The sequence below is a fragment of the Scheffersomyces stipitis genome, chromosome 3 (genome assembly GCF_000209165.1).
Source record: "Scheffersomyces stipitis CBS 6054 chromosome 3, complete sequence".
Classification (NCBI taxonomy): domain Eukaryota; kingdom Fungi; phylum Ascomycota; class Pichiomycetes; order Serinales; family Debaryomycetaceae; genus Scheffersomyces; species Scheffersomyces stipitis.
Window position 1 is genome coordinate 1,205,238 of NC_009043.1, and position 25,991 is coordinate 1,231,228.

At 41.0% G+C, this 25,991-nt stretch overlaps 12 protein-coding genes across 12 annotated transcripts; 4 read left to right on the forward strand and 8 right to left on the reverse strand. All coding sequences in view use genetic code 12, as the record gives it.

Annotated features, from left to right (window-relative positions):
• Positions 1 to 245: 245 nt before the first annotated feature.
• PICST_88266 (predicted protein) lies at positions 246 to 1,039 on the reverse strand. Its single transcript, XM_001383822.1, has one exon. It carries the CDS (start codon positions 988 to 990, stop codon positions 322 to 324), a length of 669 nt encoding a protein of 222 aa, XP_001383859.2. The 5' UTR covers positions 991 to 1,039; the 3' UTR covers positions 246 to 321.
• Positions 1,040 to 1,278: 239 nt separating this feature from the next.
• On the reverse strand, positions 1,279 to 4,048 carry PLB1 (phospholipase B). The gene is given in 2 exon segments (XM_001383823.1): positions 1,279 to 1,852; positions 1,871 to 4,048. 2 exon segments carry the CDS (start codon positions 3,312 to 3,314, stop codon positions 1,389 to 1,391), a joined length of 1,908 nt encoding a protein of 635 aa, XP_001383860.2. The 5' UTR covers positions 3,315 to 4,048; the 3' UTR covers positions 1,279 to 1,388.
• A 1,431-nt stretch (positions 4,049 to 5,479) lies between these two features.
• Positions 5,480 to 6,562, forward strand: PICST_88634 (predicted protein; the record flags this gene model as incomplete). The annotated part of the gene is made up of 1 exon (XM_001383478.1): positions 5,480 to 6,562. One exon carries the CDS (start codon positions 5,480 to 5,482, stop codon positions 6,560 to 6,562), a length of 1,083 nt encoding a protein of 360 aa, XP_001383515.2.
• A 546-nt stretch (positions 6,563 to 7,108) lies between these two features.
• On the forward strand, positions 7,109 to 7,927 carry PICST_30893 (predicted protein; the record flags this gene model as incomplete). Its single annotated transcript, XM_001383479.1, has 1 exon — positions 7,109 to 7,927. One exon carries the CDS (start codon positions 7,109 to 7,111, stop codon positions 7,925 to 7,927), a length of 819 nt encoding a protein of 272 aa, XP_001383516.2.
• A 142-nt stretch (positions 7,928 to 8,069) lies between these two features.
• On the reverse strand, positions 8,070 to 9,419 carry PICST_88417 (predicted protein; the record flags this gene model as incomplete). The annotated part of the gene is made up of 1 exon (XM_001383824.1): positions 8,070 to 9,419. The coding sequence occupies one exon, from the start codon at positions 9,417 to 9,419 to the stop codon at positions 8,139 to 8,141; it is 1,281 nt and encodes a 426-aa protein (XP_001383861.2).
• A 516-nt stretch (positions 9,420 to 9,935) lies between these two features.
• RRP3 (ATP-dependent rRNA helicase RRP3) lies at positions 9,936 to 11,126 on the forward strand (the record flags this gene model as incomplete). Its single annotated transcript, XM_001383480.1, has 1 exon — positions 9,936 to 11,126. The coding sequence occupies one exon, from the start codon at positions 9,936 to 9,938 to the stop codon at positions 11,124 to 11,126; it is 1,191 nt and encodes a 396-aa protein (XP_001383517.2).
• Positions 11,127 to 11,394: 268 nt separating this feature from the next.
• Positions 11,395 to 12,564, reverse strand: PICST_19381 (predicted protein; the record flags this gene model as incomplete). The annotated part of the gene is made up of 2 exons (XM_001383825.2): positions 11,395 to 12,056; positions 12,087 to 12,564. Coding segments are annotated over 2 exons (1,140 nt in total), but the record flags the coding sequence as incomplete, so codon positions are not given.
• Positions 12,565 to 16,153: 3,589 nt separating this feature from the next.
• Positions 16,154 to 16,705, forward strand: PICST_30897 (DNA-directed RNA polymerase II holoenzyme and kornberg s mediator; the record flags this gene model as incomplete). Its single annotated transcript, XM_001383481.1, has 2 exons — positions 16,154 to 16,310; positions 16,368 to 16,705. The coding sequence occupies 2 exons, from the start codon at positions 16,154 to 16,156 to the stop codon at positions 16,703 to 16,705; spliced, it is 495 nt and encodes a 164-aa protein (XP_001383518.1).
• A 211-nt stretch (positions 16,706 to 16,916) lies between these two features.
• PICST_57202 (dolichyl-phosphate-mannose-protein mannosyltransferase) lies at positions 16,917 to 19,136 on the reverse strand (the record flags this gene model as incomplete). The annotated part of the gene is made up of 1 exon (XM_001383826.1): positions 16,917 to 19,136. One exon carries the CDS (start codon positions 19,134 to 19,136, stop codon positions 16,917 to 16,919), a length of 2,220 nt encoding a protein of 739 aa, XP_001383863.2.
• Positions 19,137 to 19,930: 794 nt separating this feature from the next.
• Positions 19,931 to 21,247, reverse strand: PICST_30899 (putative sulfite sensitivity protein; the record flags this gene model as incomplete). Its single annotated transcript, XM_001383827.1, has 1 exon — positions 19,931 to 21,247. The coding sequence occupies one exon, from the start codon at positions 21,245 to 21,247 to the stop codon at positions 19,931 to 19,933; it is 1,317 nt and encodes a 438-aa protein (XP_001383864.1).
• Positions 21,248 to 22,045: 798 nt separating this feature from the next.
• PICST_30900 (putative malate permease) lies at positions 22,046 to 23,395 on the reverse strand (the record flags this gene model as incomplete). The annotated part of the gene is made up of 1 exon (XM_001383828.1): positions 22,046 to 23,395. One exon carries the CDS (start codon positions 23,393 to 23,395, stop codon positions 22,046 to 22,048), a length of 1,350 nt encoding a protein of 449 aa, XP_001383865.2.
• Positions 23,396 to 23,992: 597 nt separating this feature from the next.
• On the reverse strand, positions 23,993 to 25,294 carry PICST_30901 (putative malate permease; the record flags this gene model as incomplete). The annotated part of the gene is made up of 1 exon (XM_001383829.1): positions 23,993 to 25,294. One exon carries the CDS (start codon positions 25,292 to 25,294, stop codon positions 23,993 to 23,995), a length of 1,302 nt encoding a protein of 433 aa, XP_001383866.2.
• Positions 25,295 to 25,991: the final 697 nt, after the last annotated feature.

The following is a 25,991-nucleotide window of genomic DNA, read 5'->3' on the forward strand; positions in this document are numbered from 1 at the left end:
GAACTCTAGAGATATTGCCTGTTTGGGGCCGAACTCGCGAGATTTTGGCCTTTTTTTGAGCTTTTACGAGCCCACAGTTACAACCTCAGTTTTAGCATCTGGTTTGTCACCAAAAGCGGAATAATTCCACAATTCACTATATGCCACTCAGTTAACGGCGTATTCCGGTTCTACTCAAGTACCACTTTATCTACTTCCAAACTTCTTCCAATCGTTTGCACTCTAATTGGCTACCCACCTCTCTTACGTGAACTTTACGTTTATTTTTTAGCCTTATCTTCGGCGAGAAAAATCCTTGCAGCAAAATTGTTCCTATCTAAACTATGCCACTCTATTGAAGTTGTATGACGCTATGTCTTTTTCTATGATCAACTCGTACTCCTCTACCTGCCAGTGTTCGAACCACAGTCGGACAGCCTTCATTCCCAGCCTATGGGCTTCACCACCTCCCCCATTTTTTGCATGCTGTTTGCTCACCCACCAACAGGTTGCAAGATTCTGGCCGTGAACATCGTCTGGAGTTCCAAACCAATATTTCAAGAGCCCTCCAGATACGTTGGCTTCTATATGGGAATCATTGTCTACTTTTGCTAGAAACTGTCTCTTCTCTGCGGAAGCTTGGACTTCCGCGTACAAAATTGATCTGAATGCAATGACGTAAAGTGTAGTTTTGGGAAAATCCACTTGTAGTTGTTTGGAGTAATCCTTCGCAAGCTCGATCACTTCAGAGATGTTGAACGCTTCCTGGTAGGGATCGAAAGCATACTTCTCCGTAACCGGTTGGAAAGACTGTAATGCCAAAGCGAGCACTTTGTAAGGCTCTTCAAGGGTTTTCAAATCCAACCAGTGGCTCTTATCGTAGTAAGGAGACGATCTGATCTCAACAACATCTCTAACATCCAAATGCCTTTTCTTATGGTCGTGGACTGGAACTAGCAAATCCTGGTCGTCTTCAATAGTGGCAGTTGCTTGTCTGGTGTGTGGAGCCATATTGCTATTGAACAAAATGTGATTGAGAGGGCAAGGAAAAGAACATATTTTGTAAGAAGGCCATCAGCTGTTGAAGCTGGAAACCACAGCAAACTCCCACCCTACCGGACCATTTCTAGCTTTCCCATTCCAAACAGCGAAGGCTGCAACTCTACAGCCACAATGGCTCAAGTTTGCAGTACTTTCTTGTTCCACAAAGCCGCGGAACAATCGAGCAATCCTGAGTATCTTCCACTCGTAAGAAGGTGCCACATCGGGAAGTTAGTTCCTGTAGCAGAAACAATTAGTGCACTATAGTATATAATAATAGAATACTAAATAAATATAGCAAATATTAGCTACTGGGAATTGCTCCTGCAATCATGAATTAGCAATCGTTGACCTTTTATTGGGCGATATTAGACTGAAACAGCAAACACAATAGTGGCCAACATGGCATAACCAATTGACTTCATCATGGCTACCTTATCGGCACCTCTCAAAATCGTAGACAAACCAGCATTAATAACTCTGCCATCATCTTCTTCAGCACCAGATGTAGTACCATTAGTGGTGAAATTGAAGCCAGGCTCTTTGGTATCAATATCTCCATTCCAGCAGTATCTCTCAAAACATTGCTTACATTGCTCAGACTGTTCTATACCCAAACGTTCTTGACTTCTTCTGATAATAGCACACCCAACACATGCTGGCCACTCAGTGTCAATGGTGTTGTTGTATCTTGAAGCTACTTCGAACCCGTTTTTGATCATGCCAATTTTTTCGTGCTCTTCATAACTCATCTGGAAAGTCGAAGTATTTGACCAGTACGAGAAAGGTCTGTTAGCTGTATATACTACCAAAGGAGTGTCAAAAATGTCACCTTTGGCCAGAGTTGCACTCAGGTTCAAGAGAGATGTCAAGTTACGAACATCACAGCCAAAGAAAGTTGGTCTTGCTGTCAAGTTCAAGTTAATCATCGACTTGTTGTCTGGAACATATGGGAAAAGCGTACCGTTACCTTGAGGCAAAAATTGTCTCTGGTAAGTAGCAATGATAGAGGCACCATCTGGCCAAAATTCCAAAGTATCAGCTGAGTTGTCGTAGGCGAAAATAACATCTACATTACGATCAGGTTGGAGCAAAGGTGCCAATGGGACATTTTGCAAATCTTCACCACCATCACAAAGATAGAGAGTAGAGTTATCTGAGATGGAACTCACAGTTCCATCATCCGTACCCTCGAAAGGGTTAGGTTTGTAGATGGCAATATCATCTTCGTCTTTAGAAACTTTACTCAAAATCGATGAAATAATAGACTTGATTGCCGATGACAAATCGGTAGTGTTAATCTGAAGAATAAACTGGTTGAACAACGATGATGAGGTTCCCATAATGAAACCAGCGTTGTCGAATCCTCCAATACACGTATCGTTGACTGGTTTACCGTCTTTGACTTTCGTTCCCAAGTACTTGACGTCAGTGAATTGGTACAAAGAAGGATCCCAAGTCCCCAATTCAAATGGATTAACTTCAAAAATAGTCGAGTTTCCACTGATGATGAAACTACCAGGAGTTCTACCGTCTGCCACTACAATAGGAAAAGGCATCTCATGGTTCTTGAAGACATCAGCATCGCGCAAAGTCGACCAGGTCAAAGAAGCTCCAGTATCGTTCAATTTAGCAAAGAATTGGTGTGAAAGCCCTCTACCCCATGTATCGGTAAGCGACACATCAAAGCCTGCGTCTCTTTTATCGTCCAAGTCATCGTTTATATCAGTATAGTACTCAATTGTTTGCCAGACTTTAAGACCGCCTACATTGAGAATCGAATGGGTCAAGTCCCAAATCACACCCTCGCGCAAAATAGTGTCTACATCTGTGAAGTTATTCATGGCTATGGTCCCCACCATCCAGTTACCACCAGAAAGACCTACGAGATAGGTGCTGGCCTGCAAAAGGCCCCCTAGACCATTCTCGTAGGCTCCGTTAGTTCTGTTGTCCAAAGCAGCCAACTGACCCGCTCCACAGAGCATGGCACGGTAGCCACCCCCGGAAAAGGCAAGACCGATTGTGATGGACTCATTTACAGTGTTACGGATGAAGTCCTCGGCATCAAAGTCAGTCATGTTGGCATGCTGCAAGAACGAAATCAAGTTAGCATCTGTGACTTCGTTACGGCCCTTGATCCAATCGCTTTCCTGGGGTGAAAGTCCATCGGCTGCTCTTACGAGCAGGACATCCGAGGGACAGTCGATTTTTCCGGGCGCATACGAATCGGTGGGCGACCAAGCCCAAGCAAGCAGGGCTATCTGAAGGGTTGTGAGGATATAGCTGGGTCTCATACTTAGTATAGACAAGTAGCAAGTAGATAACGAAAAGGAATCAGAAAACGGAATTGAAAGTAGGATTAGTTGTATTCAAAATGAAAATGATGGACAAATTTTCAAAATTCACAGGGTTCAATTTTACAAGCTCAACTTCGTATTGAACTACTTTTGCGTTGACCAAACGTTACAATTCAGAACTATGACAATGGAAGGCAGTGCTGGTAATCAAACTATGGATAGTAGCCGTAGATACCAAGATTTCAGGAATCAGCTAATGGCTTAGTCGGATATCACGAGGCTCGGTAGAGGAGTGTTCTTTGCTCCGACGACTCTTGCGATCCACAAACTGAGCTTATGGGATGGATGAACAGGGAAGGGAGAAACTGAGTATAACTTTTGCAAAGTCAATTCTGGATGTCCAGAAAGAAAAGTTACGTATAGGTAAACAATTTCATGTATTCGATAAAGCCCTGGATAATTTAGAACCGGTTCTTGGAGAAGTTCTTTTGATTCCGTCTTGCATCGGCCGGAAGTTGTGGCTAAGAATAGAAGACTGCCGGAAAGCAGCCGAAACAAACGCAAGGAAAAACTTCTGACAGTCATCGGACTGCAGGAAGAAGCGAAACTTTCGAACAGACCCATGCTACGCCGCCCGTCTTTGCAGTTTGCAGCTTTCCGAGGTCTGCGGCCACATGAAGTTTAGGTTTTCTGCAAATAAACTACATCCGATATCCGGTCCAACTCAGGTTTCTACCACACCGTCGGACCAGAATTACGGACGGGCCAAAATAAGTGACCTGGGCCAAGATTAGATTTTTTGTTGGTGTGAAACGCGGAGATTGCAGAAGCGAACTTTTACGTGGTTGGATTACGTAAGCTTCTCGTTAAAGCTTGCTCAGCAAATACGTCTATTTTCCTCGGCCCAAAGAAGGAGAGCAAAAGCCGGCCACTTTTTCCTCGTTAATACAGTAGGCATTTAAGCCGGGACCTGAATCTCCCGTGGCTTTGGCACCTGAGCAACTGTTTGTATGTGAGTGAATGTTTCCTATCTATGATCACGTGCCTCGTGACTCGGATGCTTCGGGGACCCTACTTTGTGCACAGATCCGGAGGCGCAGCGGTCGGAAATGAGTGAAGCAACGTTTCTGAGCCGTTTTTGGACAGAAAACAAGACGGTGCTACGACTGTTTTGAGATGTATGTCCGAGGAGTCGGTTAAATTCAGCAGGCTTCTGTTCCGGTCTTGACGAGTAAGATTTATGGCGTTGCCAGTTGGAATAGGAAATCTGAAGCGAGCCACAAAATAGAGAAACACAGAAGTTCGATTCAGCAAGAAGTTCGATTCAGCAAGAAGTTCGATTCAGCACCACTGGCAGCGCCGGTGGCAGCAGCAATCACGAGCCGCAAAGCTTTATACTGAAAGTGTCTAGCTCCGTCAATACTAAATATAGATTGGGCCCCGTAATTGTCTACTCATTCTTGGTAGAGAGGACTCTGAAAGCAACGTGACTATTTACTTACTTTTTATTCTCAAAGGAAAAGATTTTTACATTTTGCAACCGTTCGCACAAATGTGAGCCGAACATATTTCACCAGCTCTAAAATGACTTCAACAGCAAGAATGAAAATACCTCGTGATTAAGAGAAGGTTACCAATCTGCCTCTGTCTGCTAGTAATCTCATCTCTATCTCCATCTCCATCTCATTGGCTGGATCATTTCTGTTTTTGTGTCGCAGCTTATTCGTGCTCAAATCTTGAAATATAAATCTACGCAATCTAAATGGCTGCGAAATCCTCCAACGTCACCATCGCAAAAATTTCAACAATTCCTTCCCCAAACTCGACTGTTCTGCCATTTCGTAAAAGACAATGACTAATTTCTCCAACTTTTGCCTTCCAATCTCGTCCCCGTCTCTTCTCCTCTTCTTCTCCTCGTCTCTCAGCCATGACTACCATCCCCTCCTCCGACTCACGTCACATGATGCGATGCTTCTCCACAAATTCACAAAACCAATTCTGGAGATCTTATCAACTTCGTAATGTTTCGTATTTATATTTTTCTTTTCTTTTCTTTTCTTCTTTTGAATTTACTTTTCCTGCTACATTTGCTTTGCTCTTGCTTTGAGATCCTTTTTCATCTGTCCTTTTGGGTTTCATTCTTATCTCGCACCTGCTGAAAAATGGTGTCAGAAGAGAACGCGTTGGCCAATATCCGCAAGTATGCCGTTCGCCATTTCCAGGGCCATCCCGAGTCTGTCTGGCACAAGCTCCCGATCTCACGAAGGCTGTCAGTGTTCGTCTTGCTTTTTTTGGGCCACTTGGGTGAACTCAGGGTGATTCTCACCAAGCGCTCCAGAAAGCTCCGCAGTTTCCCCGGTCACATTTCACTTCCTGGCGGAAAGGCAGACGATGGTTTAGAGCTTGAATGGCACGTAGCACGTAGAGAAATGGAAGAAGAAATAGGACTCTCTGCCAACAACGACTTGTTGCTCAAAAACTACGGTTTCACCATTGACCATCTCAACATTTTGCCCAGCTATTTGCTGCGGACGTTTTCTGCCGTGCGGCCGTGCATCGGTTTCATGAATTTTAGATCCAATGTAGATTCCGAGCTATTCTCACAATTGAAGCTCAACCTAAATCCCGGTGAATCTTCAAGTATCTTTTCCTGTCCCCTCAAGGACTTTTTGTATCCTATTCTGGAAGAAGAGTCGCTCGAGCTGCTTGAAAGATCGCTGTATAGAATCAAATGGGGCGGAATTCCCTGGAATTTGCGGTCCTACACCTTCCTTCAAAGCAACGAAAACGAAGCTCCCTGGCTTAAAGACATCGTCGACTTGTCAGCAACAGAAGAGGAGGATGAAATATCGGACATAGATGAGGAAGAAAAGCGTAGCGTAACTCCCCCACCAACTGAAGCTCACAAGTTTAAACACAAGAGGCAGAAAAACTTGTCTGCATGGGGTCGTTTGGGCTCACGTAGGCATGTAGAGACCAATGAGAAGATATATGATGTATGGGGACTCACAGCCAACATTCTTCACGATTTGGCAGATGTGGCGTACAGAGGACCTCCGGAGAGGGAGATAGGCGAGGAGGAGTTGATATACGCCATTTGGAAGTACGGAAACCAGATGAAAACCAAGAAGAGGTCTGAAGCTGAAGTCAAGCTTATTGAGTCTAAGACTGCTGGTGATTATGGATTCGGAGAGATATTGCCCAGGGTTGAGTTCAATAAGTTGAAACAGATATACAAGTTGTGATAAGAAGAGACTCAGCAGAGAGATGAGGAAGAAGAGAAATTATTAAGTTGAAATCTGAGATTGGAGAAGTCAGAACCGAGAAGTTTACTGAGGTCTCACTTTTAGTGAGATTGAAGCATGGACTAGTACGACTGATAGTTGTGATGTAGTCCTGGTATATCTATTTAAGAGCATATCTATTTAAGAGCATATCTAATGAAAATTGTAGAGCATAAAGAGCAGGGGCTAAAATATATTAAGGTAATGGAAGCTGGCCGTTCAGCAGCAAGCGAATGTTATCGGAAGACTCTTCATCTGCCTTCTCGGTTCACAAGTGATCATTGAACTTGGACAAGTTTTCGCAGCTATTTCGCAATTTTCACAGTATGGATTTTATACAGAATATTTCTGTAGATCAATTTTCAGTTGCCACAGGATTTCTCTATTCTTACTTCAAGCAAGTTGTTATCCCATATAATTGCAACATATTCTTTATAGATCATCATAACTGGATTTACTATTTCGTTTTCATTTTAACTTCTTGTTACTTTTTTCATATTTTTCCAGATGCTGCTGCAGTTGGAAAAGATTACCAAATCATTGGAGAACATTTCTATAGATCCAGATAGCAAAGATCAACAAGAAGAAACACCCCTCATAGTTTTGCAAGATGAGCACTCCCCAGATATAGATCCAGATTCAAGCAAGCTTCTGTCAGTAGACGAGAAAACAGTTCAATTGGTTCAACTTGTAGCTGATTATGAGCAGAGAGCCAACCACAGTTTCCGACTCAACTATATCAACGGCTTTCTTAATCTCAGTCGAGCCAATTACAACGCCGGTAGTTTCAGTAAACGGTTCGGATCCGATAAATTCGATTTGAGACCATACAAGGCATGTAAGGATATAGTTGTTGATGAGAAAAGTCTTAGATTCACTGTAACTGACCGTTTGGCTCAACAGAAAGCAGCAGAATCGAAACCAGCAAAGATCTCAAGAACGTCTTCCTATAATGAGAAGATCGCTGACATCACCGAGTCTCACGAGATTGAGATGGACGAGATTGTCAAATCCAGAACCACTTCGCTGAAGAGAAATACTGGCCTTGGCGGTTTGAAAAATCGTAGAACCACTGAAAAAGACAGGACTTCTGAGAAAGATTCAAATAATTCAGATCACAATGAGAAGATCAAACTTATAGATCCAATATACCAATTTGGAGCATTGACTCCGTACCAATTGAAGCAAGCACAAGGATTCTTTTCTTCTGCTTTGGAAGATTCTGTGGAATTGGCGAATATTCAGAAGCAGATTGAAGCCTTGATAGGAGAGATAACGCAATTACAGAAATCTGAGCCAAAAGAGAAGATACAATCAGAAACTTAGAGCAGGCACTGGGAGTCATCTACAGGGAAGATATTGCTAATTAGTTGGAGTAGGAACGTTTGGTTATGAAGAATGATATTAAGCTTCAGATTCAACAGCGAAAGGACTAAAACGTTGTTCTATTTCTTACAATTCATTTAATAAGGATACTACTTTACATTAGGGATTATATAGAATGCATACACACCAACAACTACTTTGTCGTTATAGACTATTTCTCAATGTCGCTGTACAAGTCACTGTCATTTTCGTAGTCTGCTGCGTTAATTTCTGGAGCGTCGCTGTCGCTTTCGTTCTCTTCAGCCATGGATTCATCTTCATCATCATTTTCAGGCTCTTCGCCGGCTTGTTTGGCCTTTCTTCTAGCCTTCTTAGCTTCCTTGACAGCGTTTTTAGCCTTCACAGCTTCTTGTTGCTGGGCTCTTCTTTCTGCTCTCAACTTTTGTTTCAAGGCATGTTTCTTATTCAACTCGTTCTGCTCAGCTTGAGACTTGGAGATGTTGGCGTGGTAGAGTGTCTTGGACGAACCTGTCAATCCTTCTTCAATTTTCATGAGAGTCAAGTTGAGTCGAGGGCCCAATTCCGTGAGTTTGATGGCCCTTTTTCTGGTAGCCGACACTGTGGCAGAGTTTTCTTCGGATGCATCTGCAGGCGTAGAAGTCCTCTTTTTGATATTGTTAGCAGTTTCTTCATTCTTAATTTCTACTATAGCATCGTCTTCCACCTCAGAATCAGATGTGATTCCACCTACAGAATATGGATCGAGCAACAATTCGGAAACGTCAGCGTTTCCAGACATGTTGGGTAAATTTTTCTTCAAGTTGTGGTGCGAAGTGATCAATTTCTTGACATTTCTGTTCTCCTCCACCAATTTGGTATTGATGGCATAGTGTCTGATGTCAATTTCTCCTGTTTCCGCATTCTTATTGATCATCAACACTCTCTTGATAGACGATACTTTAGTCTGTTGCGGCTGTATAGGTGGAAACATGTTTTGAAAAACTGTTATCATCAACTTTTCATGATTGTCTGTCTCGTTCATCTTATTCAGAAAGCCATTGAGAACAAGCAATGGAGGATTCAAAAACTCAGGTGAGTCCTTGCCTACAGACTTAGGGTGTTTGAGGATCTTTCTAACATCTTTCACAAGCGAATATGTGTTTACTCGGAACTGAAGGGTAGGACCTCTGGGCATCTTACCTACTCTAAGTGAAATATTACCCGTATCTTCTGATTGGTTGAAAATGAACAAATCGCTCACTCCTAAAGGTCCAGCCATGACGATAAAATCCTTTAACTTGTTCAGTTTTCTTTCCCTCAAATTAATGGCAGTGTGAGGCTGCATGATGTTTCTGAAGTCTTTCACCAACTGAGACAAGGAATGGTTTCTAAGCGACGAGCCTAGTCTAAGAACCATAGATCTGGGGATCTTGGCCAACTCTTCCTCAGACACCTTTCTATGGGTTCTGTTTTTCGTTCTTCTCTTGGCCATTTATGCTATTTATACACTTCAGAAGGTAGAAATCCCAAGAATTGCACCTTTTTACGTCTTGCCTAAAAGTGAAAAGTACTCTATGATTCGCTCCATACAAATAAAAATTCATATCTCATCGCAGTAGGTCACGTGTACAATCTGAAAAATTATATAATGTACAGTAGTATAACTTGATTTTTAAAATAGATTCTTCATATATAGAGAAAGAAGATTTCTTTACAAACACACGCAAGATATACCTAAGAGACCATGGCAATCGTAGGATCTAACAGTGTCTCCAAGAAGCCTAAGCACACAAAAAGGAACGATGCTCGCGATTTGGCAGAGAAAATAAAGAGAAACGCTTTGAAGAAGCAGGAGCAAGACAAGAAACAACAGCTTGAAGAAGAAAGCAAGCCCGAAAGTTCTCAAAAGTCCAAAAACATCGTAGAAGTGAATCCCGATGACGAAGTCAAATTCAGCACTTTTTCTGAATTGAAACTTGTTCCAGAACTTTTAGAAGCTATACAACAGATGAAGTTTTCCAAGCCTACACCCATTCAGTCTGAAGCCATTCCTCATGCTTTGGAAGGCAAGGACATCATTGGATTAGCGCAAACTGGTTCCGGTAAGACTGCTGCATTTGCCATTCCTATTCTTCAATCGTTGTGGGAAGCACAGACACCATATTTTGGACTTGTATTGGCTCCAGCCAGAGAGTTGGCATATCAAATCAAAGAAACATTCGATGCTCTTGGTTCCACCATGGGAGTTAGAACTGTTTGTCTTGTAGGAGGAATGGATATGATGGACCAGGCTAGGGACTTAATGAGAAAACCACACATTATCATTGCTACACCTGGTAGAATCATGGATCATTTGGAGCATACCAAGGGCTTCTCACTTAAGATGTTGAAATATTTTGTTATGGACGAAGCCGATAAGCTTTTGGATTTGGAGTTTGGACCAGTTTTGGACAAAATCTTGAAGCAGATTCCTTCCAAAAGAACAACATACTTATTTTCTGCTACTATGACAAACAAGATTGAGAAGTTACAGAGGGCCTCATTGCACAACCCAGTGAGAGTAGCGGTGTCCAGCAAGTACCAGACTGCCGACAACTTGATCCAGCTGATGATGCTTGTCAGTGACGGGTACAAAAATACCTACTTGATCCACTTGTTGAACGAGTTTGTAGGGAAATCCATTATCATTTTTGCCAGAACCAGAGCGCATACTCAGAGAACTTCCATTCTCTGTAGAATCCTAGGATTTTCTGCTGTGCCTTTACATGGAGATTTAACCCAGGCTCAACGTTTGGGTTCGTTGAACAAGTTCAAATCAGGCACTGCCAATATCTTGATTGCAACTGATGTTGCAGCAAGAGGATTAGATATCCCTTCAGTAGATGTGGTTATTAATTACGATATTCCTACTGATTCAAAAGCATACGTTCACAGAGTAGGCAGAACTGCTCGTGCTGGAAGATCTGGTAAATCGATTTCTCTAGTCACCCAGTATGACTTGGAAATGTATCTACGTATTGAACAGCTGATCCAGAAAAAGTTGCCTAAAGATCCTTCCCCACCAAAGGCAATGTTGGATGCTTTGCATGTCCACGTTGATAGGGCCTATGCTGAAGCTATCAGACAAACAAAGGAGTTCCATGAGAAGACCAGAAGGGGCAGAAGAGGTAAGGACGACAAGGATAGAGAAGAACACTAGAGCATCAGTGCTAAAGCACTACAAATAGCATTAACTTGTAATATATTAGGATACATAGTCAGATGAAAATATATAATCAGAGTACAATACACGAGCAATAAACCACAATAAAACATATAGAAACCCTTCCAAGCGTGCAATCTATGAAGTAAAACAACCAACCTAACCGTATGACAATGGAATAGTATAAATGAGAAAGAAAGAGCCGGAAACAGTGAGAAAAAGACATTAAACGAACGAATATTAAATATATGGCAAAAGTAGGTTTCTACTTGTGCAAGAAATGAACAGGACATTCACCGTAGCCCTTCTTGTTGAACCAATCTTTGATACACTTATAGTGGAACACGCACAAGCATTCCAAGCGACCAACCTTATCTCCTGGCTTTAGGTCTTCCAAACATATGACACATTCATTATCAATGACATCATCGTACGAAATCTTTTCAGCAGAAGGCTGGATGGTGGAAGTTGAAGTCACGGATCCTATAATCGTATCCAACTGAGAAAATTCGACTTGCTCACCTTCCTGACCAGTCAGCGAAGAAGGCGAAATGCCTCCTGATTGAGAGTTGTGAACTGAATCATGAACCGTGGCTTCTTCTGACGTTCCATCAGAAATGGGGGCTTCGTCAATAATAGGGATTGTCTCATACTTAGGTTTGGGAATAGGGGGAATGTTGTAGACCAACATTTTGTTCCTAGGATGAGAATGATGGTTTGACTCTGGTGAGTTGAAGCGTTGGTTTTCTGTATTGAAATCGAAATGAGTCAAACAGTCGTTGATGTGAGTTTCTTTAAAAGCGTCAAAGTCTTCATGAGAAATCTCATCGATTCTACGTTTATGTGCATTGATATAAAGCTTGAGCAAATCAGTAGCGCATACCGGACACAAGTTGAGATCAGACTCAGTATCGTCCGAACCAGCCGCTGCCAGGGTTCCCCCTCTTCCATGAATACGACGATGGTGAGAATGTGCGAGATTAGTGGCGGAAGAGTTTGTCGAAGAGTCTACAATTCTGGTATGAGTTCTGGTAGAGTATTTAGTGGTTGAATCGTTATCATGATCGTGATAATGGATGTGGTCACGTTCATGTTCATGACTATGAGGATCGAAGTAATTCATCACATTTAGCGAAGACGAAGAGCTGTTGATGCTGTTGTTGTCTACTGACAGATTTGTAGTAAACAACGCTCTCCTAATCATACGAATCTCATCCACACACTCATCACACGTACGAAACATCTCGAACGAGGTATCCACAACTCGAGAACCATGAGGACTAACCACATAAGTGTTGGGAAAGTACTTCACCGGTCTATCAGAACAGGATGCACATACTACACGGCCACATTTGCGGCAATGATGCCTTCGGTTGAAGAACGTGTAGTGTGAATGGCACAAGAAACAGGCAGAAACAGCCAAGTCGTCTTGCCATGTGGCAGCACCGTTTGCGTCGAAGGTAGAGGTGCTCATATTGGGAACATTAGAGACAGTTGGTGAAAAACTGGCTTGATAATTTTGGATATTTTAGGAATCTTGGCTTGAGGGCCCTAGATATTGAATCAGAAAAGATACTATTATATGATTAGATGCCGTTCAACTCTTGAAATGGCAACTCGAGATACTGGTTTTGGTTAAGTAAACTGAGTATGATAGTGTTCTGAAGATTCTGAAACAGATCTGAAACTTATGAACTTTAGTTGATCTGACAGAATTACACTATTGAATTCAAGCAGATGTCTCTTATGGGCACAATTCTGGCTATACTTGACTAACTTTTATGGTGGTAATTGTGATGTCGTATGACTCTCTGTTACTGTGGCAAACAATCAAATCTAAAACGACAAAAGCAAAAAGCTAGACAAAGCGTAAGATTTTATATGAGAATCTTTTCGCAAACACGTACACCTTAAATATCTAGTCTCTTTTGGCTTCAAAATCTTGTATGGTGGGGATTTTATTGAATCTAGTATTTCTCAATATGTCAGAAGACACTAGATAAGCAAACCTGGAGAAGCGAGTTATACAAAGACAAAAATTTTGGAATGTAGTGGGCTAATTCTGTAAGGCAAACAAAGATTGGATACACGACTTAGTTCTGGTCTTTTTGCTGAAGCCGATACAGAAAAGTTGGAAAGCTTGAGAAAAAGAAGAATTGTGGACTTCTTTTACAAATCTGGAAATCGAGTCTGTTTAGCCTGTTAGCCTAAGGATATTCTGGAACTGCAGGTACTGTTATCAGGTGGTTGTGGCACGAACGACCCACCAGGAGACATTACGACATTGTGATGTTAAGAGATTGCGACATTGTGCATGATAAAATCTTTTTGCACCCAAATGTGGATGGGCGTACTATAGATCTTAGAGAAGTTGTTGGTGAACAATCACCAGAAAATGATAGAGTATCGTATCAGATCTAGAAACTCTGAGTTTGAGAACCGATTACCGCAAAACTATGGAAGAATTGTAATATGATTTTTGTTTGAATTACAGAAACAAATCAAAACTGAAAATTGTAGAAAATTTCGTTGGATCGGCTGTAACTCAGTATCAGTTTAAATGACTATATTCTGTTATTATGGCAGCTACACTTCAGAAACTTTGCAGTTGCCTATACCAATTTCATTGATCAATAACAAAGCATGTTGTAAGAAATGACGAAAGCGAGTCGTGAACCCTAGAAAATTTCATGGGTGAAGAACCAATTATGAGCTTACAATTTTTGTTAAAAGCATTTATAAACTTGGGACAGGAGATGGACACATGTATTAATCGTCATTCATCAGCTCTATCTGTATCTAAACATAAATAATTGCTCATTCAAAATTGCGCCTATGATGTAGTTTTTTGCGCGACAAAAAAGTACCTTTCTGTGGAACCCTTTTCGCAGCCATTTGTATGTGATTGGCGCTAATCATAATTGGAACTTTCTCTTCCCGTCTTTCATCAAGACGAACACCACTATTTTATAGTGTCCGTGTTTAAAGTGTTAACATTCTATAGCATCTATAGATAGCAGCTTCAGGCTACCACGACTTCGCACACATCCGATCAGTTTGACATATTCATTTCTATCATCCTAAAGCAGATTTCCTTTCAGAGAGGAAATTATTCCAAAAATTACCCCATAGAACCGAGACCGACCTAGGTAAGGCTGGACGTCATCCTTAATTAATACCCTCAGAGCCCCCAAGTATATCTATTCATTGTCAAGCCTTTCCCCATACAGCAGTGTTCGCCGGCAAAGTCTCCTAAATTCATTTGAAAACTAAACTATTGTGGACAAAGAATCGTTCCACAAATAGCGCTTAGTGTCAGTGATGGTTATAACTAGTGGTGAGTCACTTTTGCAAGCTGTGCCCACAGATTAATAAATTCAGAAAGAACTCTATCTTCCAGCGAAAGATCAGAAGTAACTTGTGGTTCTTCTGGTGATAAACTGGTTTTGTGGATAGCCTTCTGTCTTTCACAGTTCTGTAAGCTTCCAATGAAATTTGGCCACTAATAACATCTGGAGGTAGCTGGATACTCATAGAGGAAGAGTATTTAGAATAGACAAGGCACGTCTATTCTTCTAATATTCATGAGGGATTGTCAGTCTTGGATGAGGATCCATGTTGGAAATGAGCTGTGGCTAGGATAGACCAAAGTTTGTCTTTTGACATTCACTTCACGCTAGCGTACTAAGGTTCTATTTGATTGTCGCAATCTGGTCTATATGTACTTGACGTTTGGGATCTTGCTTTAGAGGCCTGTTGCTGCTTTGCTACTTGTTCAAGTTTAAGTAACTGATTGTTCAAAACCGTCGTGGCTGGGGCGTAGATTTCCATGCAAATTATAGATTTGTAGGATATATAGTGGTTTTTGGGGCTCTATCCTAATTGGGGTGGACCTTACTTCTCTCCGCTGTGGGAGAGGCAAAGGGAAATCCTATCATTAGGGTAGAGTGAATTTGGTGGGTCCCTACGGTCAGTCCATTGACTGATTTTAGTCCACCTAGAATGACGGCGAAGCACGGTTCGGCCGAAATGGACATTTCCAAAATTTGCTAGCCTAACAAACCACGAAGTTCGGTGACAAGGTAGCGCAGTTTTAGCTAAAATCATCATAAATCTATCTTAGTGTAAGTAAATAACCACCAATCAAGTATGCCTCATAATTACATGGTCTCGGCCTATACTCAGGTAATTTTTGAAAAGATTAAAATGATCCTTTGAGCATAACTGGTGATTTCGTTGTCCCCATAGTTAAGAACACACAAATGGGAAATGGGTGCAAATTTTTTCTAGTGTTTTTTCAGATAGTCAAAGAAGAGCTCAATTCTCCAATAAGCGTATGGGTGAACGATATTACCATCTAGGTATTGGAGTGAAACACTATATTTAGTACTATAGATGGGTGTTCGTGACTTTTGAAATAGGAGTATATATAGGTCTAGAACTATAATATTCTGCTGTATTTTCCTCAAATTTGAGTATAATAGAAGAGTTAATATATAAATTATATATTGGAAACAGTAGGAATAAACAACAGGAACTTGTATACCAAGGGTATATCCCTGTCTCGGTATGTAATTTAGAACTTTGCGCCATACCCTGTTTAAAAATGAGTAGATTCAGTTTCTATTCAAGGAAAGAACGATCCTGCATAACTTCCAACAAATATTTGAAATATACAATTTTCAACTTTAACAAAGCACTATTGAACATTAATTTTCGAATTTTCAAGCTACAATTCATCCGTTTGTAAGTTTAACTGGGTTGGGATAGTAATTGCATGATTATTAGTAAAATTTGCTTTCCTGGAACTTCATACGACTCTTTTTGATTCATACTTCATACATCACATTGTGCTATCAGCTGCTCATAAATAGTACTTCAAACTATTTCACAAGATCCCTCTAGTAGAACCATTGCATTCTCAGTTATATACTGTTCTATCAATAGGATCTCACTACTGCAAGATCTCAATTTTAGAAAGTTCTCAAATAACTTTCTTTTAATAAAGTCACTACTGATAAGATATGGCTGATAGACTCACACAGCTTCAAACCTGTCTCGACCAACTCGTTGAGCAGTTTAATGCCACCGTAAATTACATCAACACGAGCAGTGAACCTTCTTTACTTGATGAGGATCCGACTTCTGTCTCAAACATTGCCGCTAGTGCCCCCCTTCCAGGTCAACAGAACCAGCAGAATCAACAAAACCAGCAACTGAATCAACAACTGCCAGCAGCTAACCAGACACAACAGGGTAGCACTTTGGGAAGTAACAGACAGACGGTTTCACCATCGACTCAAGCGGAAGCCGAGTCGAATTTTGAGAATACTATAAACGAACTATCCACAGACATCATCTTGAAGTCTAGACAAATCAGTATGCTCATAGACTCGTTGCCAGGAATAGGAGTTTCGCCTGAGAGTCAGTTGAAGATCATCGACGACTTGAGCAAGGAGCTCCAAAGTGTGGAACAGGAGCAAGTGAAGAAGATCCAAGAAAAAGACAAGTTATTGAAATGGTGTGAGTCATTGATTGTGGAAGTCGCTACTGGTATTTCTGAGACAAGACATTGAGAGTATAAAAATAATGAAACTATGAATGAAAGTAATGATAAATAGCCCCCATAACAGTAGATGTTCTAATTAAAAAAGTATCTTAGAAATATTAGTAGTAACTTAACAAGACGAGATATACGTCTTGTATCAATTGGTGATTAATGAACTCCAACATAATTACAATTACAATCTACGACTTCATGAAAACCGAAAACTCTATATATAACTCCTATTTAGTATATGTCATGCAATCAAAGTCCCAGGACGAAAACCATTTTGCGTGGTTGCACTGAGCTCGTGTCCAATCAGTGCCGTATATGATTGGTACAAATGCCCAAAAGCAGTAACCTGCCATTGCAGCTGTTGCAACCATGAGTAAGTATCCAGTTAAGCGTCTCTTCGAAATCTGGTATTCTATAAACTGTGCAATCAAAAGAATCGAAAAGTAAAGTGCTGGAAGATAATGATGCATAAAGAGTTGTCTCTTCATGTAGAATGCTGGGAAGTAGTGTAGGAGCCATCCGAGGATAAACTCAAAGCAAAACTGGTAAAACACACTAGAACTGAGTGTTTCTCCGGTTATGACGAATGGGTTTAAATGCTTCAAGTAGTAGAAAAAGAGCTTTGCCATTCCTAATGTGATGATAAAGAATCCGATCCAGTAGATGGCCATGTTGCCCAACAAATATACATGGCTACCTTGTTCGTCTGTTAACTTATTCTCATTCTCGTTGCTGTAAAAGCTGATTCCTCTCATGACAAAGGGCCAAGACTCAGGACGAGAAGAATACACATGTTCCGACTTAAATGTGCTGTTGATTCTGACCATCGCTTTCAGATACTCCCAGAGCTTGCTGAAAAATCCAAATGGGGTGAAATGTACTCTTGGGTGAACGGTGCTGTTGTCGAGAACAGGATGTGAGTTCTCTTCAATGTACCACAAAGTGTTAGGAATTGTAGGCTCATCAACACACAAAACTTCGTTCTGTTCAAAGCCCCAATTGGGAAGTTTGTCCAGATGGCTCATCATCACACACTTGGTTCCATGGTGAACTAATTGGAAAATCGATTCCGTAGCTCTTAACTTGATCATAGGCAAATTGTTCTGTGAATGGGGCTTCTTGTTCATGATCCGGACCTTGAACTCGTAGTTGATGTCACCAAGAAGTTCTCTAGAACCACTACAAGACACTTCATTGGAGTAGTCGTGCTCAGAAATCGGAGGTCTGATATCGTTTACATGTAAATATTTTCCTGTTTGTTTGTGGAATAATCGGATAGTATCGCCATCAAGAACTGCTTTGAAATTCTTTTGCAATTGTCCTTCTCTTGCCTTGTTCTTCGTTTCGATGATCCACTCGTTATTTTCATCAGGACTGAACCCATAGAGAGAAACCTGTTGTTCCTGGCTCCCTCCAGGATAATTGTGATCGTGTGAATGAAGGTATTCTTCCAAGTTGTTGTGTTTTATAGTCACCGTGCTTCCGTAGGATACTTCCACTGGTTCGTTGGTAAGGAAATCCGAATCAAGCAATGTTGATTTGAAGATTGGGCTCATGGCTCCGGAGCCACTGCCGTTGAATGGCAAGCTGAGGAAATGAAGGTAGAATACAGAAAGGTAGATAGTCACAGGAACGCACACAAGGGCTACAAACCGAGCTGCAAAATGGGTATACCATTGTCTCATTGTTACGTTTAAGTCGCCCAAGTAATCCCAGAGTTCAACAATCGTCAATAAGCCCACCCAGGCGATAGTGTAAAGTCCTGTGAGTTTTGTGGAAACTGTCATTCCAAGACCCATACCTGCTAATAGCAAGCTTTTGAACCATTGCTTAGTGAATGGCTGGCACACTCTTTGCTTCATGAGTCCGTAGATCGAAATAGACATAAAAAACAAAAGCGGACTGTCAAGCAAGATGAATCTGGACTGTGTTACAAGAGAATTCTCGATAAGAACCAAAAACGCTCCAAAAAGGGCCACAAAAGATCTGCAATTGGTCAAGCGAAGTGTCAAAAACGTCAATACGACAGTGAAAATGCCACACAAGGCCGGAAATAACCTCATGATAACATATGGGACATCTTTATCATATAAGTTTCCAATTTCTTCAAACGTGAACTGGCCATTCCAGCCGAAAAGAACAGCGATCCAATAGTAGATGAGCTTGACGAGCGGTGGATGGACATCTAAAAAGAATTCGCCCGCAAAATAATCCTTAGCAAAGCCTCCAAAATGAACTTCGTCGAAGACCACCCTCGTAGGAAATGGTAGCTTATATAGTCTAACTAGCACTGAAGCCAGAAGTAGCACTGCTATAAGGAAGTGGTCGAATTTTGTGAGAACAGTCCCTGAAATTCGACTAGGCTCCCTTTCGGTGCTGTGGTAAACACGGCGACTTCCGACCTTGTAACCGGGAGGCAACTGGTAGGGCTTCTCGGAATACAGCATGGTCTGGAAGGCTCTTTATAGTGGAAATGAAGATGTGGTTTGATCCGAAAAAATGGCTATAGCTGAAAAATTGGAAAATCGTTATGCCGAGGCAATGTGCAGGGCTTAAATGGTACGTCTTGGAAGGGGCTTCTGGGAATTGCGTAGCCGAAGAAACTTGCAGTATACGTAGCACCAACTCCTTTTACAGACTTGTAGGAATTGAAACTTAGGTTGGGAGCCATCAATTACAATGAACCAGGTGAATAGCACACTCTTGAAAAAGATTCAGGAATTGTTCGGGAGATTCCGCGATTATCTACGCGGTCGGTAATCTAGACAAATAGTGGAAAAAATAAATACACAAATATGTACGTGTTCAAGGAATTTTTTAATATGAAGATAATTAAATATGGGAATAAACTCCTACTTAAGCCAATTTTGCTATAATAATCAAAAACAGATCGCACAATCAGCAAGCATGACAAATATATAATATTTCAAAATTTTGACTGTCGACATTCTCTAATTGTTGCAGTTTTCAAATGAAATTTGCACCCGTTTATGCAGCTCAGTACCTCAATTGCACACAAAAGATATATGCAATTGGGTCTTATACTACAATTGTTTGTCAAGGATTACTCCTGCTTATGCTTATGTCTATTTGTAGTCTCCTTGTACTAGATCTTGACTAACTTTGTGTAGATACTTCTTGTCCCATTCTATAATAACTGTTTTGGTATGAAGTTTTTTATCCACAGTTTTTGAAGAATTTCATCATTACCAACCAAGGCTACACACTGCTTTAACAAATTCTATTCTTGTTGCTCATGTGAAGGATATTTATACTTGTTCTTTCTGATCTCAAATAGGCTGCTGCATCTCTTGTAGATGTAGTGCAACATTCCAAGCGAGTTACAAATTGTAATTAGGATCAAAGCTACTCCATATATGGCACTTACAACTCTGAAAAACTCTATTTTGTAGCCTCCAACAGTTCCCCTGGAATGCTCTATGTTGGCCAACGACATCGTTCCGATAGGGAAATTCATGGACCAAAACGACTTGTGCCATACTAATAGGCCGGTTTTTGAAGAAGAGTACGTTGGATTTGGAGTTTTGGCGAAGGGTTTTATCTTGGATAACACAGAACCGATTGCTAGTAGAGTCAAAAGGTATCCAAATGACATTAATACGAACGAAACAAGACCGCAAGCTACTGTGAATGACTCGGCAATATTGTGGTTAGGAATCATTTGCGACATATTCTTTCCGAAAAGCATAATGAAATAACTTAGCTGGCCAACGTAACCAATTGGAAGAAAGAGGGCAAACACTGAGGCGGAATCGGGAATTTTGTATATCATCATTCGGAGCATAACTATTGGAATTAAGATTAAACCAAAACAGCAGCAAATACTCCAGAGTGCCAAACTGACCAACTCTGTTACAATTCTTAACTCCAAAGTAGGTAAACTTGGAGCAATTGTTTCTCCATTCGAAGCAACGACAACGAACGTAACGGGCAATAATATTGCAGTAAAATTTACGTCTTGTAAGGTGTACTTCTTACTTAATTTTGAGAAATAGGATAGGTAGAATATGACATAACAGTACATTGACAAGAAGACTGCAATCCACCATAAAGTCCACACAAAGATGGCATGTTTCTCACCTACAAGATGGTGAATAAATGTTATTATCGTGATGAATCCCATGACAAAAGCGCCGATAAATGACGACTTTCTTCGGTCGGTATGATAAGCATATATTCTCTCTCGGTGATAGCAGCACCCTATTATGAATAAACTCAAATTTGCAAGAAAGAAAAATACAGCGAAAGCAAAGAATATTATACCGCATATTCTGAGCCAACGAGAAGGGTATGGGAATTCATAGCAGATGTTAGCCGAGATTGCAAATCCTATGATAATAGCAAAATAGGCTGTATCGAATTTTTCAACTAGTTCAAGCTTGAGAAGAGACTTCAATCTTGTCGGGAAATCTCCTTGTTCTGATGTTGAACTAGACGATTCCTCCTCTTCATCTTCTTCAATTTCTTCGTACTTTCGATTACGCTGTATCCTCTCCTCGTAATCCTGGTTCTCAAATAGGTCTATAGAGTTGTTCATAACATTACGTTGAATTTTTAAAATTGGCTGCGAAGATCCCCATTTGCCCAAAAGGGAGTACTTATATATAAAAACTGTGCTGAGAATGAAAATATTACGGCCATTCGGAGCCTTTGCAGCTTAAGCTACGCATACGGAATTGGTATAATATCCACGCTGGTACAGTAAGAAATGCTACTCATTTCGAGACCCTGTTGACCGAGTAACTTGCAAGAATTAGTCAGCACCCGCATAGAAAAGTACCATAGCACCCACAGAGGCTTTCATCTAAATTTTTGTGACAACAATCTTGATGACTCTGTTCCCTGATTTAGGTGCAAGCGGCTAGTTTAGGTGTAACGGACATTTGACATGTTCCGTGGATATTTATTTTCTCCGCCTGCGATGCACTACCTCAAAATAATAAAGTAAATCGCAGTTTGAGTATGTCCATTGTCAAAGACGAAGCGCCGAACAGGGCCAGATTCACTTGAGGATATGACAACGACTAATTTCATTGCTTGTAGATTGTTCTTATGTAACTGTAAATAGTCTTTTCATAAAGTTCATATACTTTAATTCAAGTGAATTTCGGTACCGAAGACGAATTCAACTCCGATTGAAGTGCGAGTTCCTGCTATTTTCAATCAAGCATGTGCCTTAAGCCGTTGTAAATGCCTACGCTATGACAGTATGATAGATTATATTTAGGATAACCACCCTATATAGACAATTACGAAGAAAAACTGTGAAGTAAATGTTTTGGGCTTGGTGCCCATGACGGTAATTAATAATTTAATCACGCTAAAGAAGCGTATACTAAGCTGTCTTTAGTTCTTCTGTCTCGGGGTTGAAAAGTTCGACAGCCAAGTCGTACCAGTAGGCGAGAACCCCCATGACGTTGTAGATGGTGAAAAGGAATAATGTCACCGAATACATGCAAGCGACAACCGTGAAGAATTTGAGCGGGTAATTTCCTACAACTCCTTTACCAATTTCGGTACTGGCCAAAGACATTGTTCCGAGAGGGAAATTAACGGCCCAGAACCCTTTGTTCCACATAATGTGGCCATACTTTGGATGAGTGAACTGGGGATTTGGTTTCTTGGTAAATGGTCTGATCTTCGATAAAACGGATAAGATCCCTACAAATGTCATATAGTAGCCAAATGCACAAACAACAGTTGCGAAAAGAGCACAACTAACTAAGAACGAGGTTCCAAGAACTTTGTCGGGGATACGTTCATACATGTTAACCCCAAAAAGGAAAAGACTGTACGATGTTTGTCCAAGAAGACCTATGGGCAAGAGATTAGTTAAAATAAGCGCAGTATTCGGAATTCTGTGGATCATTATTCTGGCAAGGTAGATGGGCATAAAGGAAACACCCATACCTACACAAATACCCCAAAGTAGAAAGCTGCACACCTCTGTAATGACAAAATGGTTCAATGAAGGCAACGACATTGATATGAGATGTCCACTGGAAGACGCCACTGCCAAAGTAACAACCGGTAACAAAGAAACCGAGTGCATATGTTCAAGTTTTGTAGGTTTATTCAACTTGGAGAACGTCCCAAAAAAGTATATGACAAGACTACAATAGACAGACATGAATACAGCAATCCACCATAACACCCAGAGAAGCATACTGTGATGGGAACCAACAAGCAAACGAATGAAGTTGACTATAACAATATAGCCCATAACGTAGGTGGACATAAAAACTGAGTGCAACGGATGAACGTGGTATTCGACTATTCTTGATGGGTAGTAATAGAAGCCAATTAGACAACTGAAAGTTAAGACTAGAAACACGAGTACATTCGTACCGAACACAATTTTGCCAATAATCTGGAGCCAGTTCGCTGGATATGGAAAAAGGGAGCACATCACGGCAGTTATTCCAAGACCCAAAATGGTTGCGAAATATGCTGGAACGAATTTTTCTATGAGCTCGCGAAAGAGGAGTTCTCTTAATCTGGTGAGGAATGGCTTCTGTACTGTTGTCTGGCCATATTTAATCGGAGTACCTGAAGGTGTTGAAGAGTCTCCGTCTTCTACATTGACTTCGTTGTCTATATTTTCGTTTTCTTCCAAGTCTGCTACGTCTTTGTTCAGAGAGGGAAAGCTTTGCAGCTCCAAATCTTTATGCTGTAACTCCGACATTGCTTTAAATCCATATAGTTGTTAGAAATCTTGTGAAATTGGAAATTTCTGAATACTGTAGACCTAGTAGAGAATATTTCACCCTGTTTCAAGGGGGCAACTCCGAAGCCTTTTATTCATTCTAAGGTCAACTCTACCCCGAAGTTTGACCGGATTTATGCTCCATATGAACACCTTAAGTCCTGTTTTGTGATCCCTTTTTTTACGGCTCCGGGGATATTGGTGAAACACCAGAGCGGTGCAAGGCTGACCCTAAGTCCTTTTTACCAGAGCCGAGTTGACAGGTAAAATGTTTATTTTTGACACACAGAAGGTCAGAAACTTTTCTTGTCGCTTCACGCAACGGTCTTTATCTTATTTCCGATGACTGATCTGAGATAATATTAAGAATATTCACAATGCGTCTGGTTTTTTGAACCAAGACTCTATATCCAATTTCTTTTAGTTTGATGATTTCTCAGCAGGTGGAAACCCGTTGCCAATCTTGTAGATACAATCATGGTTGTTCATTTGTAACAAGTACATTTGTATAATTATTTGAGAAATCTATATTACAAATCGAAACCAACTGAAAACTGTATTAACAATTAAATAAATCTATACCATTGTCTGAGCATCTGATTTTTCAGATCTCTTGACAAACAAACTCTTGATGCAATTATAAATATATACCACGATGCCTACCAAGCAGATAATGGTAATGGAGAACAAACAAATAGCAAAAATGCAGCTCATGATCTTGAAAAAAGGCAACGGATAGTTCCCCACAATTCCTTTTGATATTTCGAAGTTGGATAATGACATTGTCCCACAAGGGAAAGTCATGGCCCACCAAGACTTGTTCCACTTCATTAAACCGCTCTTGGTCATGAAGGACTCATTCGGCTTACGGGCAAATGGCTTTACTTTGGACAAGATTGAACACACAGCGATGAATGTCATAAAGTAGCCAAAAGACAAGAGAAATAATGAAACGAGTGCCGAGGTCACCAAAAACGAATGTCCAAGATAAGCGTCTGGAATCAACTGGTACATATTAGCTCCGAAAAGCATAATGCTGTAGCTGCTTTGTCCCAAGAAGCCTACTGGCAACCAGCTGGAGAAAACCAACCCCGTGTTGGGAATTTTGAAAATAATTAGTCTAGCGAAGTAGATGGCAATGATTATGAATGCAAGTGCTATGGAAATCATCCAGAGCATCAAACTGAACAATTCCGTGATGACCTTCTGTTGCAAAGTTAGCAAGTTGGGGGTAATCATGTGGCCGCTGGAGGAAACCACGGTGATGGCAACTATGGGCAACAATAAAGTAGCAGTAATGTTCTTTGGCTCAAATTGTTGGTTCGCTTTCGACATGAAAGAGAAGAAAACAATCACAAATGCCGTGTAAACTGAAAGGAAAATCGCTATCCACCATAAAACCCACACAAAGATTATGTGTTCGTGTCCAACTAGGGAGTGGATAAAGTTGATAATTGTGATGTAGCCCATGACATAGCAGCCCATGAATACCGCTATGGTTGGATCTGCGTGGTACTGTCTGATTCTTTCGCGATGACAGGAGCAGCTCACTATCGTCATTGCAGTCGTCGTCAAAAGGAGTACGACCGCTATGCCAAACATGATATTTCCACATACCCTGAGCCAATGGGCTGGATATGGGAAATTGTACAAGATATTCAGAGAAATGCCCGTTCCCATGATGGAAACATAGTAGACCGGCGTAAAGTTGTCGGCAAACTCGTGCTTCACTAGCTTGCTGAATCTGGCTGCAAAATTATTAGCCGCCAGTAAAGTTGCGCTCGTAAGGGTGGATTCGTCTTCAGTTTGCGTTGCAGCCATAGTTATGCTTTGTGGATATGCAGGAGCAGCCACAGTTTGTCGACTGTGGTTCTCCATTATGTATGAATCTTAATGAAAACTAGATCTGATAAGATAGACTTCAGAATGGTTGCAAAATAAGAAATGGGGTTTGCTGTTGTGCAAATGTGAGCAGATAAACAAGTGTGGCCAACTTTATTGGCAAATACCGTGATAAATGCACGGAAACAGTTGGTTCATATACCAACTACGGAACTTGTCGCTGGTTTCAAACCCCGTTTTCTGGCGTGAAAAAAGAAAGTCTCTCATAGTTAAGAGTCATCGCTCTGCTGTATGTCTTACCAATACTGCATACAGACAATATGCATACCCACGTTACACAACTTGAGGGAATATCACGCAATTACGTATGACCACATGGAGGTACGTCGAGCGGTGGTTTCCGCATTCGGTAGGTGCCGACGAGATGCCGCATAATGACAATTAGGAAATGTCGGATCTTCTGGCGGGCTACATTTCGCAAACATATACGATACGAAGATAAGAAACACGTAGAAGGGAGAAAGCCCCGACGGCAGCTACTGGGATGTGTAGTCGTGCGAATGATATAGTGTCATTGTTGTTCTAAGCCAATTGTAGATCCGAGGGTTTTCCTCAGGAGAATTACGCCAGCTCAGACACTTTTCAGATTCTCAGTATTTTCTTCATAACAAGAATTATTAGAAAAGTGTAACCTTAAACTAGACTCTAAATAGTGTCTGTTTCGTCTGCTGCC